The 17,652-nt window shown below is 42.8% G+C and overlaps 1 protein-coding gene across 1 annotated transcript in view; it reads left to right on the top strand.

Moving 5' to 3' along the window:
- The window catches only part of TJP1 (tight junction protein 1), a 355,098-nt gene that overhangs the window by 212,666 nt on the left and 124,780 nt on the right, over nt 1–17,652 (top strand). The window contains 5 exon segments of the mRNA XM_033920501.1: nt 192–205; nt 207–298; nt 3,368–3,518; nt 5,916–6,024; nt 13,188–13,407. Of these exon segments, the coding sequence (XP_033776392.1) occupies nt 192–205; nt 207–298; nt 3,368–3,518; nt 5,916–6,024; nt 13,188–13,407 (586 nt within the window).

Here is a 17,652-nt window from a genome sequence, read left to right as displayed (position 1 = left end):
GATGCTATATACACAAGATTAATTAGCAAGGATATTGGTAAAAATGTTTCTTCATATGGTGAAATAAAGTGAACAAGCAAGTTGTAAATTCTATCAAAAATGGCATAGACCTTTCACCATGCACCTGTACTTTCTGCTTATGGGTAAGTGTATTGACATGTTTAACTCTTAAAGTTTATCTCTGTTTATAGAGCCAAAACCAGTTGTATGCTCAACCAGGACAGCCAGATGTGGACCTACCTGTCAGTCCATCTGATGGTCTACTGCCTAATTCAAATCATGAGGATGGAATGCTTCGGTACTGTAATAAAATTATACCATAATACCATCTTGAAAGCTTATAAGTGAAGCTGCAAATATCTACAGTCACAATTTTTATATAAGAAGTTTAGGTTATAAATTGCATTCATAGATATAAAGCTAGTATTCTAGTACAGTGTGTCTAGTGATCCTGAAAGCTAGGGTCTTATATCTGTATTAGCAAGTTGCTTGCAGAAAACTGTCCATCCATGTCTTCCAACTCCACCTCCTTCCCAGAGAGCTGCTCCTGCCCTTAGTTTGTTTTCAGGGCTTTATAATCAACTTCAAGAAGAGTCAGCTAGAACTGACTCAGCACCAGGAGTGCCTGGGAGTCTTGTTCAACATGGCCTGGGGCTGAGTGTTTCTTCTAGAACCATTAAGATTGAAGCTCCAGAAGCAGATTTTGCTCCAGACACCATCTCCCATGACGTGGCATTATCTGCAGGTCCTGGGATCGATAGTGGTGGGATAGCAGTGGTTCCTTGAGCAAGAGCTCGCATGAGACCTCTCCAATGCTCTCTTATCTATCACTGGTCCTCTCACTCAGGCTTGCTACAACCTCCTGGGAAATACTAACGACTGATGCCAGCCTTTACGATGGTGGTGGTGGTGGGGGGATCCCATCAGCAGACAACAATATCCATTCCAGGGTCATTGGACTCCAGCTCAACAGTGGTCCATAAATCACCTGGAACTCAGAGATGTTCATCCAGTGCCTCAGGCACTTGAGAAATCTCTGGAAGGCAAGGCAGTCTGAGTTTTCTTAGACAATATGACAGCGGTAGCTTATGTCAACAGGCAGTGAGGCACCAGAAATGCCCCATTGCACCTAGAAGCTCAGCTCCTCTTCCAGTGGGCAGGAGCTCACTTGCAGGTTTTCTCAGGAGTGGAAAATGTGCATGCTGACTTTCTCGGTCAACAGACTCTTTACCCAGAGGAATAGTCACTGTTGCCACAGGTGTTCAACGCCCTAGTTCAGTGGTTCGGGCCTCCACAGAGGGATTTGATGGCCTTGGCAGTGAATACCAAGATGCCTCATTTTTACAGATGAAAATTTGAGCTTGGAAACAAGGGGTTGGATGCATTGGTCCAACCATGGCCAGAGAACGAGCTCTTGTACATGTTTCCCCCATGGCCCAATCTCGGTTGAGTTATTCGCAGAATTATAATCCATCCTGACTTGGTAGTCTTAGTGGTGCCCAGTTGGCTTTACAGGCCATGGTATATTGACCTAGTCCATGTCCAGAGGGACAAAGGCCTCAGATGAGAATCCGGAACACTTTGGGCTTACAGCATGGCTTTTGAGTGGGCAGCTCTGACATTCAAGGGTTAATTGGATGTGGTTGTTACCACATTCCTCAGAGCTAGGAAGCCATCCCTGGTGATAGCCTATGCAAAGGCCTGGAAGTTCTTTCAGCACTGGTGTGCGGTGGAAGGATGTAGTCCTGGACTTTTTGCAGAAGGAGCTATCAGTAGGTATTTCTGAAAGTTCAGGTAGCCTTTCCTATTTCCAAGCTTGTGGGGTGGAGAGGCTCCTTGGCAATTCACCCAGATGTTGCCCGGTTCATTAAAGGGGCTCTGTGATTGTGCCCCCATATCTTGGAACCTTAACATCAAGTTGCAAGGTCTCAGTACTGCTCCATATGACCTTTTGGACCTTACAAGATAGTGCTCCTGGTGGCGATTACGTCTGCGAGATGGGTTTCTGAGTTACAAACTCTTTCCTGTCGAAGCTATTCCTTAGGTCATGGAAGCAGCACTTTCCTTATGCACGATTCTGTCCTTTTTACTGAAAGTAGTCTCATCCTTGCACATCAATCAGGAAGGTCCATTTGCTTGCTTTCCATCCTACGAGGTCTATGAAACAGTATAAAGCGTTGCTCTTGCTGGATATCAAACGAGTGCTTCTTCGGTTCCTCAAAGTTACCAATGAGTTTTGCCTTTTGGTTCTCCTTTTTGTTTGATTAGTTACGCCAAAAAAGGGAGGCTGGTGTCTAGGACCTTGATTTCCAGAAGGATTTTCTCTGTTTATGTGGGCTGTGGAAACAGTTACCAATCATGTTGAAAGCGCACTCCACTAGAGGGTTGCTGACTCTTGGGCGGAGACTAGGGCTGTCTTGCCTGAGGAGATTGTAGAACAGCTACTTATACCTTTACTAGGTTCTATAGGGTGGATGTAGCAGCCAAGAAAGACGCCGCTTTCAGGTCCTCTGTTTTGAAGGCAAGCTCAGTGGGCCCACCCTAGACTCTTGGGACTGCTTTGTTATGTCCTTAGCGTTCAGGACCAATAGACACATTGAACTACTAGAAAGAAAGATTAGGTTCTTACCTTGGCAATCTTCTTTCTTGTAGATGTGTCTGGTGGTCCTGAAGCCTCACCCTGTGTATGGACGTTAGGATAAGTCTTTGTTTGGAGACTTCTCTGTCTCTAATAAGCTGGGGAAAAAAAACCCCCACACACAAGAAAGTAAAATCTGATCTAAGTATCTGCTTGATAGCATGACAAGCGAGTACAGTGAGCTCCATATAATATTAGTGCTGGTTGCACATACTTTTGGTTTTGTTTTGAAACAGTTATTTTGAATGTTATAATGTTAATTAATATGCTTGTTACAGAGCAGAACAGAACTGTAGTGTCCGATTTTCCACCCATTTCCCTCCTTCCTGTTATAATTTTTCTTACATTGCTACTTGATTGCTTTTGTACAAAATGAGGGGGCAGGAGCAGCTCCCTGGAAAGGAGGTGGAGTTGGAAGACACGATTGACAGTTTTCTGCAAGCAGCTTGCTAGTTCAGATACAAGACCCTAGTGTTCAGGACCACTAGATACATCTACAAGAAAAAAGATTACCAAGGTAAGAACCTAATCTTTCTTTAGATTTAAAATAATTAATATAAGTTATTGGCCAAATAACTTCAGCTACTCCTGAGACTTTGGTGGACATTATTTATACAATAATAGCTTTTCGTTATTGATACCATTACTAGAAGATCTGATATGAAATGATTTTAAATGTCATTTTATCTTTTGTATTCTAATCAAGGAAAATATATAATACATTTTCAGGCCAAGTATGAAGCTAGTGAAATTCAGGAAAGGTGACAGTGTGGGGTTACGTCTGGCTGGTGGCAACGATGTAGGAATATTTGTAGCTGGAGTTTTGGAGGACAGTCCAGCAGCTAAAGAAGGATTAGATGAAGGAGATCAGATCCTCAGGGTAAGTTAGCATGCAGATTCATCAATTGTTAAGCTCTGCTCCTATAAAAATGCATAAGTTTATAAAAATCAAGGTACACATTTTAACCTATAAAATCTAGTGCTAATTTTCTGTGCATGTCTATATATAAATGATATGCACATATAAAATGTTATAAAAGTACAAATTCAGACTAATAAATGATGTGTAGTACCATCCAATTTTATAATTCTGTATGCCAGAAACAATGTCAAATCATTTTCTGTCATACAGTAAAACCCTTCAAAATTGTAAGATTCTTTTTGTCCATTTTTTTAAAGTCTTTTCAGCATATAAACATGTACTTGTAGGATATTTGTGATTTACTGCAGATTTTTTTTTTAAAGAAAAGGTAGTGTACAAGAACAATTTGGACATAAGCAACAAAACAGTTTCAGTAGAAAAAAATATTTATATAACGCTATGCTTTATGGCATAGTATGCTACTTACAACATCAAGATACAATACCCAATAAAACAACTTAATAGACAGCATAGAGCAGGGCTGCCCAAGTCCGGTCCTCGAGATCTACTGTTAGGCCAGGTTTTCAGGATATCCACAATGAATATGCATGAGAGAGTGCAGTGCAGGCAAATCTCTCACATGCATATTCATTGTGGATATCTTGAAAACCTGGCCTGCCAGTAGATCTCAAGGACCGGGCTTGGGCAGGCCTGGCATAGAGTATAAGTGGAGGTGGAACGTAGAGATAGATGAGAGAGAGTAAGGGGACTAATTTAAAAATTGTGCATGGACTCAAGTGCGGCCAGTTGTAGTCTGTGTGTGAGAGACCAGTAAGTTAATTGCTTCTTCCATTGGAGGCTTGTAACCTTAGTGCAGAAATCTTTTTAGTGTGTATTTGCAAGGGGCAGTGTAAGTAGATCAGAGCATATCCAGCACTTATGCACTAAGATTATAGAATACTGACAGTTACATGTGCAACCGCAACATTTAGTCATAGCCATTTACATAAGCCATTGGCATGGTATAATCAGCCATGCCTGAATGTTGGTGCATAAATACCAACCTAAGTTAGTATTCTGTAATGGCAATTAATTTACCTAAACTATGCCCCAGGAATATCTATGGGCAGATCTCATAAAATTAGGCACACCAGGCTGCTTATGCCTGCTGAAAACTGGTGCAAATTCTGATGCCCAAGTTGCAAGCAGGGACCCATTATTATTATTATTATTATTATTCTATTACACTGTGAATACTTCTGACCCCCCTCCCTCCTTTTGAGGTGTATACTCTAGGATTTAGACACTCAACGTTATAAAATAGTGTGCTGCTAATTAGTATTTGCGCATGTACAAACAGCTCCTTAGCCAATTAAAATGCACCCACCTCTCAGCTGCATGTCCAAATCTTAGCTCATATATAGAATCTGGGAGATATTTTCCATGAATGTTCACGTTTTATGACTATAAGTGGTTTTTTTGTGGGGGGGAGCATAATAAAGTAATTGCCTACAAAACATGCCTGTTCCTTTAGTCTGTGTTCTAAAGATTATTTTAGACTCCAAGCTCGAATAAACAAATTAGTCAAGTTGTGAAACTTTTTTAAAAAATTACATGTGATTAGATCCATTCGTTCCCTTTTCTCCCCTCTGCTTTAAATATCCTTGTGCGTTCTTTGATCACGCAACAGACAGACTATTGTAATTCTCTCTATGCTGGACTAAGTCGAAAAGACATTCGTAGGCTACAGCTAATCAAAAATATTGCAATCCGATTGATCCACAGTGTATCCAGATTTGATCATATCACTCCTTTACTAAAAAAAAGAATGGTGTTATTCCATTGCCACATCGAATCACCTATACAATACTTCTGCTAACTTTTTAAAGTCCTTTTATCGGGGGAACTGACCTATCTCACTCGTCACCTTATCCCCTATTTTCCAGCCAGAGCTCTTAGATCAACTAATCAAAATCAACTTATCTTCCCCTCATATCGTACAGATTCGACAAGCAATCATTTCTGTATATAGCCCTTAGTTATGGAATGCTCTTCCCACATTCTTAAGACTACAGACATCCCTAGATCACTTCAAATCTAAGCTCATAACATTCCTCTTCACTGATGCCTACTTTTAATGATCTCTTATAAGCCTATATTGTTATACTTTACCTAAATCTTTAGTGAGTCTGTGAGTGCACACAGCTACCCATATGGTTTTTTTTTTCCTTCCCCCTCTTTGCTATATGTAATTCCTCCTTCTATCCTCACTGTAATGTCAATGATAATTTTGATATCACATTTCCCTTTTCCTCTCCCCAAGTTTTAGAATTGTAAGCCGGTTCTGAGGTTTTTAACCGTAATGTGGAATATTAAATTTTAAATAAACTTGGAAACTTGGTTTTATTGAAATAGGTTAACAATGTGGACTTCACAAACATCATTAGAGAAGAAGCAGTTCTTTTTCTACTTGATCTTCCAAAGGGAGAAGAAGTAACCATTTTAGCCCAGAAAAAGAAAGATGGTGAGTTTCATAAAATATGAGGCCTGACTTTAAACAAAAAGGTCTTTCTATATTGAGCTTTTATTTGCTTGGTGCTAAAATTATATATCATATATGCCATTTTCTCATCTAGTATTAAACAACTTAACACTTGAATTGACAAGTTATTGAAGACTAGAAAACCAAAACTGTAGCAATGTAATTGAAGCTTAGATTTCATGCTTGCTTTACTTTCTAATAAACTAGAGTAACTTTATATATAGCAGGGGTGTCAAAGTCCTCCTCGATGGCCGCAATCCAGTCGTGTTTTCAGGATTTCCCCAATGAATATGCATGAGATCTATTAGCATACAATGAAAGCAGTGCATGCAAATAGATCTCATGTATATTCATTGGGGAAATCCTGAAAACCTGACTGGATTGCGGCCCTTGAGGGACTTTGACACCCCTGCTCTATAGGCATTACATATGCAATAGTACTGTGTTGCAAACTAGCGCTGGTTTTCTATTATCCAACTCTTAATGTGTATTGTAAATGTAAGAGAAATTTAATTATAGAATACTGTATAGTATATTATAATTTTTATTTTGAAGCTCGAGCTAGTACAGTTTTACTGACTGACTCCAACTCCACCCAAAATTGCTTCAGACTCTGACTTCTTGACTCCAATTCTGACTGCACAGCCCTACTGATAACAAGCTTCCCTAAAGTGTCATCATTTTTCTTTCCTTTCCAGATAAAGGAATATCTGTAGCATAAAACACTTTTAAAATTGTTTGAGACTCTTTATACTGCCTTTTTGTGGTAGAACCAAAGTAGTTTTTATCCCAGGACAAGCAGGCAGCATATTCTTGACTGATGGGTGACGGCACCGACGGAGCCCCGGTACGGACAATTTTAGAGTGATTGCACTCTAAGAACTTAGAAAGTTCTAGTTAGGCCGCACCGCGCGTGTGCGAGTGCCTTCCCGCCCGACGAAGGAGCGCGGTCCCCAGTTTCTTAGTTTCCGCGGAGCTAAGAAGTTGCGTGTTTCCAACGGCTGTTGGACAAATTTTCTTTTTTCGTCGCCTTCCCGCTCGCGCGTTATTTTTCTTCGTGAAATTCTTCACGTTATTTTTTTCTTCTCTTTACCTATAAAAAAAAAAAAGTCCATTTTTTCGACTTTTTTCGGTCGGCCTCGGGTTTCGATTTTGCTACGGCCGTACCGGGTTTTAAGAAGTGTCAGCGGTGTGCATGCCCTATTTCTTTATCCGACCCACACAAGTGGTGCCTTCAGTGTTTGGGTCCAGACCATAGGGTGGAAACGTGCACCCGCTGTAGTTCTCTTCAAAAGAGAACTTTGAAAAATCGCCAAATTCAGCAGCGGATTATTTTCGGTACCGCCATGGAAGTTCCCCCGGTATCGACTCCGGCAACTTCCTCCAAGTCGACACCGGTGGTTTCGACACCGCAAGATCAATCGTCGGTGTCGCACCCTGTAGGTAAGCCGGCTAAGAAGCCATCCCCTACTGTCCTTGGCCCGCCAGTCGAACATGCAGTGAGCCAAGTCCTGCAGACTGTGCGCCGGCCCTGCAAACGCTCCGCTCCCATAGAAGTCACTGCCTCTTCATCGGCATCTACTTCGCCTGAGCGTTGAGCTGCACCACAAGAAAAAAGCAGTACCGGTGCCATCGGGACCGTCTTTGGATGAGAGAATAAAATCCATCTTCCAGGTCCAGCTTAAGGAGCAATTACAACACCTGCTCCCGGCTCTGCTAACTCCGAGCCTTCCGGTGTCGGTCCCCACTGAGCCTACGGTACCGATCGTTGACCAGCCTATATTGTCGGCATCTACGTTATCGGCACCGCTTAAATCTGCCTCTTCATGTCTATGCCTATTTTATCGGCACAGCCGAAGTCTCTTCGACGTACTGCTCACTCGGCCTCTGATCCGGTACCGCTCTCTGACACCCGTCCCGTTTTACAGTCACCGGTTACGGTGTCGATGCGTTCAGGCAAATCGGTACGCAAGACCAAGCATACCGAATCCTCTACTCCTATCTCTCAGGGCCGTCTTCCATCGGTACGTGACCCTGATTTATGGGATGATTCAGAGGATCCCCTAGGTACCGAGGAGGATTTTTCATCGGATGAGGCTGACCTATGGGTGCAGGATCCTGCTAGTAAGCCAGAGCACTCCTCCTTCACTAAATTCCTTCGAGAGATGTCAGACACCCTTTCTCTCCCTTTGGAATCTGATTCTAAGAAGTCAAAGGCATTCCTGGATGCTTTGGACTTTAAAAATTCTTTGGGAGGTTGGTCAAAGTTACCCCTTCATGATATCTTAAGGGAAACTTTTTACAAAAACTTGGAAACTCCTCTCACTATTCCAGGAGCTCCAAGGAAATTGGAATCACTTTATAAAGTTATTCCTATTCCAGGGTTTGACAAACCTCAGCTTCCACACGAATCTTTGCTGGTGGAGTCAACCCTGAAGAAATCTGCAGGCTCTAGTGTGTATGCATCTGTCCCTCCTGGCAGAGAGGGCAAGACTACGGATAAATTCGGTAAACGTCTTTACCAAAATGCTATGTTGGCCAACCGTTCAGGTAACTATGCCTTCCATTTCTCCTTTTACCTGAAACATCTTATCCAGCAGATGGCCACTTTTCAAAAGTATATTCCTGACCGCAAGCTTTCTGCTTTTCAGCAATGCACTGCCAGTCTCTTGCAGCTCAGGAAGTTCATGGTCCGTTCCATCTATGACACTTTTGAACTGACATCCCGAGCTACTGCTATCTCTGTAGCGATGAGACGATAGGCATGGCTCCGTGTCTCAGACCTTGATGTGAACCACCAGGACCGCCTTGCCAATGCTCCCTGCCTGGGTGATGAGCTGTTTGGAGACTCTATGGATACCACTACTCAGAAGCTTTCTGCTCATGAGATGAGGTGGGACACTTTATTGAAAAACAAAAAGAAACCCCCTCCTCCTCGTCGTTTTTCTGCTCGACCGATTCAGCCTCATCCTCCTCAGCCTCGGAGGCAACGGCAGCAACAACACCAGGCTCGCCAACAACAGCCGCCTGCCATAAAGCCTGTTGTTCAGCCTAAACCGACTCAGCCCTTTTGACTCGCTTCTCCAGGGCATTGCCAGTCTTCCTCCCTCCTGTCCTCTTCCACAGCCTATAAGAGGTCGACTACACATTTTTCTGACTCGATGGGAAGTAATCACCACCGACCAGTGGGTGCTCTCTATCATAGCCCACGGCTACTCCCTCAATTTTCAGACCCCTCCGCCGTTAGGCCTCCCAAAAGAGTCTGCTTCCAACAAGTCTCAGTCCCTTCTTCTCGCTCAAGAGGTTCAATCCCTCCTTCTCAATGCCATCAAAGAAGTTCCTCAAGATCAGCGAGGTCAGGGATTTTACTCCAGGTACTTTCTAGTTCCCAAAAAGACCGGAGACCTCAGACCTATATTAGATCTCAGAGATCTCAACAAATGTTTGGTCAAGGAGAAGTTCAAAATGCTCTCTCTTGCCACCCTCTACCCTCTTCTCACTCAGGGCGACTGGCTATGCTCCCTCGATCTCAAAGAGGCCTACACACATATTCCTATCCATCTAACGTCCAGGCAATATCTACCCTTTCTCATCAATCAACATCATTATCAGTACAAGGTGCTACCCTTCGGTCTGGCCTCCTCTCCCAGGGTATTCACCAAGTGTCTGATTGTGGTAGCGGCCTATCTCCGCTCTCACAATTTTCAAGTCTTCCCTTATTTGGACGACTGGCTGATCAAGGCTCATTCACCTCAAGCGGTTCTGCTTGCCACCAACCAGACCATTCACTTCCTTCAACTGTTGGGTTTTGAAATCAATCTACCCAAGTCGCATCTCATTCCGACCCAGCGGCTTCAATTTATTGGAGCCATTCTGGACACTGTTCTGATGAGGGCGTTTCTTCCATCCAACCGCCTTCAGACCATCCTTCATCTCTGTCGGCAGGTGTTTCAACAGATTACCATCTCTGCCAATCACATGATGGTGCTCTTGGGGCACATGGCTTCCACAGTGCATGTCACCCCCTTCGCACGTCTCCATCTGCGTACTCCGCAATGGACCCTAGCGACCCAGTGGTCACAAGTGACGGATCCTTGCTCACAACACATATCTGTGACATCGTCTCTTCGACAGTCGCTTCTTTGGTGGTTGACATCTTCAAATCTATCCAGAGGTCTACTGTTCCATCTACCTCCTCATCATTTTGTGATCACCACAGACGCATCCCCTTATGCCTGGGGAGCTCACTTGAACGAATTCCAAACTCAGGGGTTTTGGACTGCCCAGGAAAAGAAACACCACATCAATTTCCTGGAACTCCGAGCGATGTTTTATGCCCTCAAGGCCTTTCAACATCTTCTCTTTCCTCAAGTACTTCTCATTTGCACAAACAATCAAGTTGCAATGTACTACATCAACAAACAGGGAGGGACGGGCTCTCGCCTGTTGTGTCAGGAAGCCCATCAGATTTGGTCTTGGGCGATAGCTCGCCACTTATTCCTGAAGGCTGTCTACATTCAAGGAGAACAGAATTCCTTAGCAGACAATCTCAGCAGAATTCTTCAACCTCACGAATGGACTCTTGACCCTTTGACTCTCCAGTCCATTTTCGCTCAATGGGGCACTCCTCAGGTGGACCTTTTTGCAGCGCCCCACAATCATCAGCTGCCCCTGTTTTGCTCCAGACTTTACTCTCCTCACCGTCTGGCACCCGATGCATTTCTCCTGGATTGGACCAATCTCTTCCTATATGCATTTCCTCCTCTACCGCTCATGCTACGGACATTGTTCAAGCTCAGGAGGGAACAAGCCACCATGATTCTCATCGCTCCACAGTGGCCCAGGCAACATTGGTACTCCCTTCTACTTCAACTCAGTTCCAGGGAACCCATACTTCTTCCACTGTTTCCTTCTCTGCTTTCTCAGCATCAGCAGACCCTACTGCATCCCAACTTACAGTCTCTGCACCTGACAGCTTGGTATCTCTCGGGCTGACTTCGGCTCACTCACTCCTTTCTCAGCCTGTCCGTTCTATCATTGATGCTTCCAGGAAACCGGCCACTCTTCAATGTTATCAACAGAAGTGGTCTCGGTTTTCTTCCTGGTGCCTCTTACATCACCATAATCCCATGTCTCTAGCGGTGGGACTGGTGTTGGACTATCTTCTTTCCTTGTCTGACTCTGGTCTTAAATCTACTTCTATCAAAGTTCATCTTAGTGCCATTGCTGCCTTTCATGAGCCAATTCATGGAAAACCTCTCTCGGCTCATCCTTTAGTTTCTAGGTTCATGAGGGGCATTTTCAATGTGAAACCACCTCTCAAGCCCCCTCCTGTGGTCTGGGACCTCAATGTGGTTCTGTCTGCTTTAATGAAGCCTCCTTTTGAACCTTTGGCCACAGTGCATTTCAAATTTCTTACTTGGAAAGTGGTCTTCCTTATAGCTCTCACTTCTGCCAGGAGGGTCAGTGAGCTGCATGCACTAGTGGCCGATCCACCTTTCACTGTTTTTCACCATGATAAGGTGGTCCTCCGTACACATCCCAAGTTTCTCCCTAAGGTTGTGTCTGACTTTCATCTTAATCAGTCCATTGTCCTACCTGTATTTTTCCCAAAGCCTCATTCTCATCCAGGTGAACAGGCTTTGCATACCTTGGACTGTAAACGTGCTTTGGCTTACTATCTTGAACGCACTAAACCTCACAGATCATCTCCTCAACTGTTTTTATCCTTTGATCCTAACAAGTTGGGTCATCCTGTATCTAAACGCACCCTATCCAATTGGCATGCTGCTTGCGTTTCTTTCTGTTATGCTCAGTCGGGCCTGACACCGGAAGGTTCTGTCACGGGCCACAAAGTTAGAGCTATGGCAGCGTCTGTAGCTTTCCTCCGTTCCACTTCCATTGAGGAAATCTGCAAGGCTGCTACTTGGTCCTCAGTTCATACTTTCACATCTCACTATTGTCTGGATGCATTCTCCAGACGGGATGGACACTTCGGCCAATCTGTTTTACAAAATTTATTTTCCTAATGGCCAACCTTCCCTCCATCCCTCTTTTTGTTAGCTTGGAGGTCACCCATCAGTCAAGAATATGCTGCCTGCTTGTCCTGGGATAAAGCACAGTTACTTACCGTAACAGGTGTTATCCAGGGACAGCAAGCAGATATTCTTGCGTCCCTCCCACCTCCCCGGGTTGGCTTCTTAGCTGGCTTATACTAACTGGGGACCGCGCGCCTTCGTCGGGCGGAAAGACACTCGCGCACGCGTGGTGCGGCCTAACTAGAACTTTCTAAGTTCTTAGAGTGCAATCACTCTAAAATTGTCCGTACCGGGGCTCCGTCGGTGCCGTCACCCATCAGTCAAGAATATCTGCCTGCTGTCCCTGGATAACACCTGTTACGGTAAGTAACTGTGCTATATAGTATATTACATATGGGTATTTTTCCTGTCCATAGTGAGCTCATAGTCTCTCTTATGCCTGGGGCAATGAGGGGGTTAAATAATAATAATAACAGTTTATATACCGCAGGACCATGAAGTTTTATGCGGTTACAATGATTAAAAGGTATTACAGATTGAGTGGAATAAATAAAGTTCAGAGTTAGTGAATAACAGTTCTAAAGATCATTTGTTGAGGACTAAAATTGTATAGGTCAGTTAACTAAGTACTTCAGGAACAGATGTGTTTTTAGGTGCTTCCTGAATTCCCTATAAGTAGTAGGCACGAGCAATTGTTCCAGGTCTTTACCCCATGATGCTGCTTGATGTGAGAAAAGTGACTTGCCCAAAGTCACAAGGAGCTGCAGTGGGATTCAAACCTCTATTTCCCTAGGTTTTCAGCTCAGCGTACTAACCATTAGGCTACTCCTCCATTCCATAAATCATTTGTTCATGGCTTTCATTGTTTCATTTTTAAGAACATTTAATTGGTGCTAAAATACTTTCTAATTGTGTGTGTAAACAGTGCTGTTGAAATTCTCTTACAAATTGTACAGAGTGACTTCTCTAAATTCTTTTGCAGTATCATTTAATATGCTTGCTATACTTTTATGTATGCAGATGTTTATTAAAATAAGGTTGCATATTTTTTTATTTCTTTTGTTAAGCTATGTGTTTAGACTAATTTTTGTAATGTCTTTGTTCTAGTTTATCGCCGTATTGTTGAGTCAGATGTTGGAGATTCATTCTACATTAGGACTCACTTTGAATATGAAAAAGAATCTCCTTATGGACTAAGCTTCAATAAAGGGGAGGTGTTCCGTGTTGTGGATACACTGTATAATGGGAAACTGGGATCATGGCTGGCTATCAGAATTGGTAGAAACCACAAAGAAGTAGAAAGAGGCATCATTCCCAACAAAAACAGGTAAGATTTGTGTGTGAATATGTTTTAAATGTAGGGCAAACTATGGTATAATTTTGTGAGAGTACTGCTAACTGTTGCATCCTGTGTGATATAGACTGCAGTGAACACCAGCATCTGCTGAGCTGGCAGACCAGTGCTAGTCATGGTTCACTGTAGAAAGTTGAACGGGGACAGAAATCAAACCCGTCCCCGCTAGGAGTCAAACCCATTGCCGCCCATCCCTGTAAACTTCAGAGGTTTGCTACTGAATTAAAGGCTGTGGTAGAGACTCATTTACAGTTAAGCAAAGACACTTTATTAATTTGGAAATATTAATTTGGGGAAAAAGGTTACTTTGGTTTATATATGGATCAGTTTATATTTGAGTATATATGGTACTTTTACTTCACAGTATTGCCTAGACTACGGGAGCCCAAAATGTCGATCGCGATCTACCGGTCGATCGCAAAGGCAATGCCGGTAGATCGCTGAGCCAGTGTTCTCCCTAGCATCTTTAGCATCTTTTAGCCGGGCGCTCTGCCCAGCTAATTTAGGTGAGCGCCTGGATGTCTTGCTCAGATGACACGCTTCCCCCTCAGCGTCCTCCGTTCTTCCCTCTGGACCTACCACAGTTGTAAGTTAATTACGGCAGCCTGCCGAGCAAACATAGCAGGCTGCTGTTGGCCTCTGTAGCACGTTCCCTCTGCCACGGTCCCGCCCTTGATGTTAGAGAAGGTGCAGGACCATGGCAGAGAGAACGTGCTTCAGAGGCCGACGGCAGCCTGCTACGTTTGCTCTTCAGGCTGCTGTAATTAACTTTTAACTGTGGTAGTTAGGCCTAGAGGGAAGAACAGAGACGAGGACAGTTGCAATCAAGAGGTCTAAGGTCCTGACAGTCACTGTGTGTGGGAAGCAGCAGAGGTAAGGCTATGCCCATCACAAGGGCCCCGGTGGGATGGGGGTTACCTTAGAGATGCTGGATCGGGGGAGGAGGGGAGACAAAAGGACCTTAAGGAGGGGAGGGGGAAGCAGCCTTGAACCAAAAGAGAGGGGGAAGAGAGGGCAGATCCTGGATTACTAGAGGGGTCAGAGATGCCAGGCCTGGGTAGGGGAAGACAGAGTGAGAGACAAAGACCTGGACCAAAGGTGAGAGGACTCAAAATGTTAGCAGAAGGAAGATAGATGGAGAAACCTGAAACAAAGGGGAGGCATAAGAGAGTGGGGCAGATGTTGGACTATGGTAGGTGCAGACAGAGAGGGAGAGACCCTGAGGAAGAACAGAGAGATGCATGATCATAACAGAGGAGGGAGACATGTTGCCAATAGGGGTGGAGGAGAGAGGAAGAAAATTTGGACTCCTGGAGGGACACAGAGAGATGTTGGTTGGGGAATGGAACGAGGTCTGGAGGACAGAAGAGATGCACACAGTATATATAATAAATAAATATGGGGGGGGGGTCTTTTACTAAGGTGCGCTAGCCGATTTAGCGCATGCTAAATGCTAATGCAGCCATAGAATATAATGATATAATATACATTTAGAAGACAAGAAAAACTAAGAATATAATGGGCGCATTAACACTTAGCGCGTGCTAAATCAGCTAGCACACCTTAGTAAAAGAGGGGGTATATGTTTAGTATTTTTATTGTTGGTAGATCATTTTGACTTGGTCATTTTAAAAGTAACTCGCAACCCAAAAAGTGTGGGCACCCCTGGCCTAGACAGTCATGGACAGTCTTTGGTCAAGTATTACTGAGCAATCTGTCCTATGAATTTGTCACCTTTCACATACAGGTTGTTCCCCTTTGATGCAACAATTCTATTGAGCTCTGGAGCAACCCTGAACTTGGGAGTCACTCACATATATGTCTCATTCAAACCTGCATGTCATCTTGGAGAGGAGGGAAACTACTGTTGGTGATGGGGTGGGGAAGGAGAGGGGAAATGGTGCACTGTTGGGAGAGAGGAGGGTGTGAATGAACACTATGCCCAAAAAAAAAAAAATCTCCCCAGGCCACTATGTTCTGCATTCTGCCCCTGTCTGTAACAGATGTTCTCTGTTGGTGATTTTGAGTCTTGCACATTAGAAATCTGTTGGATTTTTGCTTTGATTAAATTCAATTTTAAATACCCAAGTGGAGTATTAAAAAAAATGAAAAAACACAGCGGCGACTATTTTTACCAGGCGAAAGAATGGGCAGGAGTGAGTGGAAATTGCTCATGCCCCAGTGCGCTGTTAGACCACCAGAAAATCATGGTAGTCCTGGGGGTGTTGGCTATTCTCACTGAGAGAAGAAATGCTTGCTGCCAGTCAAGTGGGGGTGTGGGCAGGGGCACTGGACATATTTTGGCCCCAAAATCTCAGTATATATCAAGTATAAGCTGTATTTTATTTTTGGTAAACTGTTGTGAAATGTATAACATAGAGGTATAGCAAATCCTTTGAATAAACATAAATATTTTTATGTAACTTTACTTTCCTGGCTGTATTCTTTAAGATCTGAAAGTCCTCCTCAATACATATTATTGTAATTATAAGACAAACTGGATGGACCATTACATTTTTTATCTGCTGTCATTTACTATGTTTACTAAGAATGTGATAAACATTAATATACTGGGGACAATCCTTTAATACAGGCCATAACTTTTGCACTACTCTATATATGTAAATGTTTACAATAATACTGGCCAACAAAAAAAAAAGTTTTTCTTTGCTTCTGAGAACTTAAAATGTATTCTTAGTTAATTTAATGACACTGATTTCAGATCTGTAATTGAAATTCAGACAGTTTTCCATATCGGCACAATATTGCGAGTATGAACTGTGTCCCACCAAACTTGTGTTAAAGAGTTTACTTTGAAAACAAACATGAAGACAATAAAGAGACATGTTACAGCATATATGTACACCTCTCTCAACTCACACAAAAGTGATGTCAGTGTGTTCAGAAATGTTTGAGACACTTGCTTTTGTGCTTTTATTGTACATTTGACTCTCTTTGCAAGAACCAACAATAGTCTCCCATCATACTGGGACTGAACTTTCCCTGATATCTGCTTTCCATCAGCTTGATATCTTGATGAAATCTTTCCCCATGCTCATCGCTGACATCACCAAGATTGGGTGGGAAGAAGTCGAAGTGAAAATGTAAGAAGTGCATTTTAAGTGACATTTTGGCATCTATTAGCTGATATGCCATCAGCATGTTCTCCACAAGCTCAGCATAATTTTCTGATCTGTGATTATCAAGAAAATTCTGAACAATCAGCACGAATGCTTCCCATCTTCTGATTTCAGCTGGGTTCAGCTTCTGTTTGAACACCATCAAGGATCAGTTCATGGATTTTGGGTCCAACAAAAACACCTTCTTTGATTTTGGCTTCACTTTTCTCGAAACCAAACACTTCTTTTTTTTTTTTATTATTTATTTATGATTATACAATCTAATTTTACAAGGTTAATTCTTGTTACATTAAATACAGGGAAGAAAATTACAAAGCAATGAGACTCTTACAATAATCATCATACTGATTAACCCCTTCTTAGACCACAATAATAGGGGGTGACCAAACATAAATTTAGAGAGAGATTTAGAGGAATACTACAAAAAAAGAAAGGCATAATGTATCAAGCGCCCATTACTACCAATGTCCCTTAATCCTTGATGATCTGCTTAACATCTGGAAATTCCTTCAGATGGTTAGGAGAGAAAAAAACATATTTAACACCCAAGTACCTAACCAGGCATTTGCAGGGATACACCAATAAAAATGTTGCTCCAATATTTATAGTCTGTTGTCACATTGAAAGAAATTCTTTCCTCCGTTCTTGTGTAGTCTTAGCAACATCAGGATATATCCATATTTTCCGTCCCCCAAATAATTTTTGGGAATTTTAAAAAAACAATTTCATAATCATATTCACATCCTGTTCAAAAACAAATGATACTAGTAACGTTGCTCTGTCCGTCTCAGATGTTATCGTTTGTTCCAGTAAAGCCGTCACATTTGCAAAGTCTATCACGTTTGTCTCTCCTTCCCTTTCTTTTCCAATCTCGTTTCCAGTTACATTTTCATTAGGCATCTTTTTATTTGGTAAGTAATAAATTTTGTTAATTGGAGGAATACAGTTTGAAGAAATTTCCAAATTCTCAATGAAGTATCTTTTCAACAATTCAATAGGTAACACACCTGAAGTTTGAGGAAAATTTAGAAAGCGGAGATTCAAACGCCTATTAAAATTTTCAAATTGTTCTAATTTC

The sequence above is a fragment of the Geotrypetes seraphini genome, chromosome 14 (assembly GCF_902459505.1).
Source record: "Geotrypetes seraphini chromosome 14, aGeoSer1.1, whole genome shotgun sequence".
NCBI classification, from domain to species: domain Eukaryota; kingdom Metazoa; phylum Chordata; class Amphibia; order Gymnophiona; family Dermophiidae; genus Geotrypetes; species Geotrypetes seraphini.
Note: the sequence above shows the minus strand (reverse complement) of the source record. Positions and strands in the feature narration are given on the sequence as shown.